This window comes from Onychomys torridus, chromosome 3, assembly GCF_903995425.1.
Source record: "Onychomys torridus chromosome 3, mOncTor1.1, whole genome shotgun sequence".
Classification (NCBI taxonomy): Eukaryota; Metazoa; Chordata; class Mammalia; order Rodentia; family Cricetidae; genus Onychomys; species Onychomys torridus.
In genome coordinates this window covers 130,539,803-130,545,001 of record NC_050445.1, presented here as the reverse complement: position 1 = coordinate 130,545,001, position 5,199 = coordinate 130,539,803, and the positions used below count along the sequence as shown (strand labels likewise).

The 5,199-nt window shown below is 40.5% G+C and overlaps 1 gene segment (V, D, J or C); it reads left to right on the top strand.

Moving 5' to 3' along the window:
* Positions 1-200: 200 nt before the first annotated feature.
* On the top strand, positions 201-942 carry LOC118580237. The segment is given in 2 exon segments: positions 201-249; positions 611-942. Coding segments are annotated over 2 exon segments (381 nt in total).
* Positions 943-5,199: the final 4,257 nt, after the last annotated feature.

The following is a 5,199-nucleotide window of genomic DNA, read 5'->3' as shown; positions in this document are numbered from 1 at the left end:
CCAGAAACATAGGAGATACTTTATGTCACTTCACTCCTGAGAGTAAGTGTTCTCTCTGCTTGCTACTTTTCACACAGCTGTACCAACCAGGGAATTTGCATATTGCTCCCTAGGGAGGACCTCTTTTTGTAAGTCCAAGACAAAAGCTAGCCTCTCTATCTGCTTTGACTACACAGGACTCTTCATATCAAGTTCTCAAAATGAGGTTCCCTGCTCAGATCCTGGGGCTTTTTGTGCTCTGGATTCCTGGTAAGAAGAGAAAAAAGGAGAATGTGAAGGGATTGTTGATTTCTGGGATCCTGCTGATACAAATGCATGTTCTGTCCATGTGTGAGATTGCAAGTATTATTCTCCAGGAATGCGCTTATGAGGTTCAGAGGGTAAAGGGAGGAGAATCTGTGCTCTTGTAGCAACTCTGACAACTACCAAAGGAGTCTAGGTGATTTCCAGAGAGTCTCTGTACTATCTTTATGTAGATATTTTATGTTGAACATTTTTAGAATATGAAGAAAAATCATGAACACAATAAATAAGAAATAAATACAGGAAGGAAAAATTAATTTATTATAATAGTATATTTGTGCATAACCTTTCATTTCTCTTATTTCAGGAGCTAGTGGGGATATTGTGTTGACCCAGGATGCACTCTCCAATCCTGTCACTCTTGGAGAATCAGCTTCCATCTCCTGCAGGTCTAGTAAGAGTCTTCTACATAGTAATGGTATCACTTACTTTCATTGGAACCTGCAGAGGCCAGGCCAGTCTCCTCAGCTCCTGATACATCGGATGTCCAACCTTGCCTCAGGAGTCTCAGACAGGTTCAGTGGCAGTGGGTCAGGGACAGATTTCACACTGAAAATCAGGAGAGTGGAGGCTGAGGATATTGGCGTTTATTACTGTCAGCAAACTCTAGAACTTCCTCCCACAATGATACAGCCCTAAACAAAAATCTCACTGCTTGAGGTGAGAAAGCAGCCTCTTAAGTTCCTTGTTTTGGGTACAGCATGGTAAAATCAGCACGATAAATTGAAGATATTCTTAAAAGACACTTGTCTCCCTCTGACTTCCTGCTAGTGGAACAACCAACCTGTAGGAAAGGGGACTTCCATGAGAATTCATGCTGGAAAAATAAGAGGCAGCAGCTTATCTGCAGGGAGGAGATGTCATATAGTGTCTTACAGGATGAGAAAGGTGCACTTAGTTATGGTTAGTGGTAGGGAAGACCACTGATTGAGCTGTACTCTACTGCTTCAGTGTGCATATTTTTGGCCCTGTTTGTAAACTGTAACCTCATTTCAGCACTGCACAAAACTTAGATAGTTCTCTGGATGGATTTGTCCCACTTTCCAGTGTGGCCACATTGAATAACTTCCCTTTTTCTGATTTTTACTTTCAAATTGGCTTATTGAGGACAGGTTGCCAGGACAGACTTGGGGCATAGTATATAATCTAACGTTAAAAAAAAAAAAAAAAAGATTATCTGAGACTTTGTCAGAGGAAGATGTTGAAAGATTCAAAATGAACAATTGAGTCATCAGAACAAGGGTTCCTATACATCCAACAAGGAATCATTATCTAAAATGAACAAAACAATAACATTATAACCAAATTAATCAAGAAACCTAATAATCCAATCCATAAATTAGCTAATGAAGTAGACAGTTCTTAAAATATGAAAGACAAATGAACAATAAATAACCCCTGGCTCCTACAGTCTTTTGCCTCCTCTTCTGTAATGGTCCCTGAGTACTGGAAATGAGATGTCCTATAGATGTCCCCTTTGCAGCTGAGTGTGCCACTAAAATGTATTCTCTGCACTTTGACCATTTGGGAGTCTGTATCAGCCACATTCCACTGCAAAGAAACTTCTTTAATGAGGTCTGATAGCTGAACTTAACCTATGTGTAGAGAGTTATACATTTAGAGGATAGTTTGACGCTCAATTCATTAGCAAAATAATGATAGCAGGTTGTCTCCTGGGACCTCTGATCTGCTCAATCTTTGATTTTTGGTTAGATGTCAGTACCAGATGTTTGTTTCTTCCTGTGTTGCTAGTCTTAAACCTAATTTTAAAAGGCTGTTGTATAACCTATAATATCTCTGCTACTCTGGGTCACATGATAAAAAATTATTATTGCAGTTCACAGGGCTCACAGCTGAGTTAGATTGTTGATATTTTTCCCCCTCAGCAGACTATATAACAGCTCTCTGTACTTTGAAAACTTGTCACTGGGGTGTCCCTGCTTAATGGTTAATACTAACTTGATTTTTCCATAGCCTTTAACAAATGTGGGTAGAGTCTATAGAAATAGCACCTCTCCATAAGATTCTGTTTGTGAATTGTCTTAGTTTGTGAACACTAGTTGTAGTAAATATCATTACCACAAAAAATTCATAGAAGAAAGTATCTATTTGGACTTATTATTCAAGAGGGTTAGAATCCATAATAGTGGAGCAAAGGCATTGTATCAGGAGGACTAATGTGTTGAAGTACATTTAGGAGTAAAGACCAAAATTAGAATGGTGTGTAGCTTTGAATTTTCAAAGCTTTCTCCAAATAACAACCTTCCTCCAGCAAGCCCATACCTTTAATAGGTACAGTGACAGCAACTGAGGACCAAGTATTCAAACACTTGACCATATGCAGTACACTTTCATTCAAAACACTACAGTGACCAGAAACAATGACAATCATCTGTATTGCTTGGGGGGATCTCCAGTATACCTCTGATCAATGTCTTGAAGGGAGGTAACACAAATCTGGAACAGAGTTTTTTATTTGGCAAACTATAGCTTCTGAGATGAGATTAATGCCCTGTATAGACTAACACTACTTAGAATCTTTTATAATAGTAAGAATAGTTAGGGAGCTTACCAAATAATAGGTTATTTGTGGCCTTTTACAACATTCTTAATGTTAGTTTTCCTTTCTCCAACTCTGTCCTCAACTCCATACTCTTTCATATCTACATTTAAATCTCCCTATCAATTATTCTCTTTTACCCTATCATTCCACCTATGGGTCTATCTCTCTGTGCCTCTATGTGTTTTAATTTTATACATCAGCCATGGGTTCCCCTGTCCTCTCCCCTCCTTTCCCATGTCCTCCAGGACCAAGACACCCCTGGGATTCATTTAAACCTGATGGATTCAGTACAGGCAGGTCCTGTCACCTCCTTCCAGGCTGAGCATGTGTCCCTGTGTAAGCCCAAGATTCCAAACAGCCAGCTCATGCACTAAGGACAGGTCCTGGTCCCACAGCCTGGGTGCCTCCCGAACAGATCAAGCTATTCAATTGTCTCACTTATCCAGAGGGCCTGATCCAGTTGGGGGCTCCACAGCCTTTGGTTCATAATTCATGTGCTTCCATTCGTTTGGCTATTTGTTCCTGTGCTTTTTCCAATCTTGGTCTCAACAATTCATGCTCTTACAGTCCCTCCTATTTCTCAACAATTGGACACCTGGAGCTACACCTGGGGCCTGGCTGAGGACCTCTGAATCCAGTTCCATCAGTTATTGGATGAGAGTTCCAAGAGGACTGTTAGGGTGTTTGGCCATCTGATCACCAGACTACGTCAGATCAGACTTTCTCTCAACCATTGCCAGCAGTCTAAGGAGGATGTATCATTGTGGCTTTCTGGGGACCTCTCGAGCACTCTGCCTATTCCTGTTCTCATGTGGTCTTCATTTATCATGGTCTGTTATTCCTCGTTCTCCCATTCTGTTCTTGATCCAGCTGGGATCTCCTGCTCCCCTAAGCTTTCTTTCCCTCACATCTTGCCCTTCATTACTCCCACTGTTGTCCAGGTTGTTCATGTAGATCTCACCCATTTCTCTGTCATTGGGTGATCCCTGTGTCGTTCCTAGGGTCCCGTTTTCTAGGTAGCCTCCCTGGAGTTGTGTAGCAGTCTAGTCATCTTTGTTTTACATCTAATATCCTCCTATGAGTGAGTACATACCATGTTTGTCCTTCTGAGTCTGGGTTACCTCACTCAGGATGATTTTTTCTAGATCCATCCATTTGCCTGCAAACCTCATGATGTCATTATTTTTCTCTGCTGAGTAGTACTCCATTTTGTAGAGCAAAGGACACGGTCAACAAGACAAAGTGACAGCCTACAGAATGGGAAAAGGTCTTCACCAACCCCACATCTGACAGAGGGCTGATATCCAGAATATATAAAGAACTCAAGAAATTATACATCAAAATGCCCAACAGTTCAATTAAGAAATGGGCTATAGAACTAAACAGGGGATTCTCTACAGAGGAAGTTCAAATGGCTGAAAGACATTTAAGGAATTGCTCAACAGCCCTAATTATCTGGGAAATGCAAATCAAAACAACTCTGAGATACCACCTTACACCTGTCAGAGTAGCTAAGATCAAAAACACTGAAGACAGCTTATGCTGGACAGGATGTGTAGCAAGGGGAATTCTCCTCCACTGCTGGTGGGAATGCAAGCTTGTACAGCCACTTTGGAAACCAATATGTTGCTTCCTTAGAAAATTGGGAATCCATCTGCCCCAAGACCCAGCTGTAGCACTCTTGGGCTTATACCCAAGGAATTCTCAATCATACCACAAGGGCATTTGCTCAGCTGTGTTCATATCAGCATTGTTTGTAATAGCCAGAACCTGGAAACAACCTAGATTCCCTTCAACTGAAGAATTGATAAAGAAAATATGGTACTTAATGGTTCATTTTTTATTTCCTGAATTCAATAACTACTCCAAATTAAGCATACAACTCTAAAAGTTTGTCTTACACAATACAATATTTCCCAGCTAAGTTTACATTTTAGGATTTATATTGATGTAAAAACACATCATGACCGTAATAACTCTAATAAAGGAAAAAATAAATTTGTTCTTGCTTACAGTTTCAGAGGTTTCCTCCATTATCATCATAGTGGGACTTGGTGGTATGCTGAAAGACATGGTGCTACAGAGTTCTCCATCTTGATCCACAGGCAATAGAAGAGGCTGTGTGCCACACTGGGTGTATCTTTAGCATGTGAGACTTCAATGCCCAGCCTCACAAAGACATACTTCTTTCAAGAAGAACACACATACTCCAACAAGAACATTCCTCCTAATAGTGCCGCTCCATGTGTACCAACCATTAGAACACATGAGTCTAGGGGTCATAACTACTCAAACCACCACAATCCATTTTCCTAGAAATTATATAATTTAAT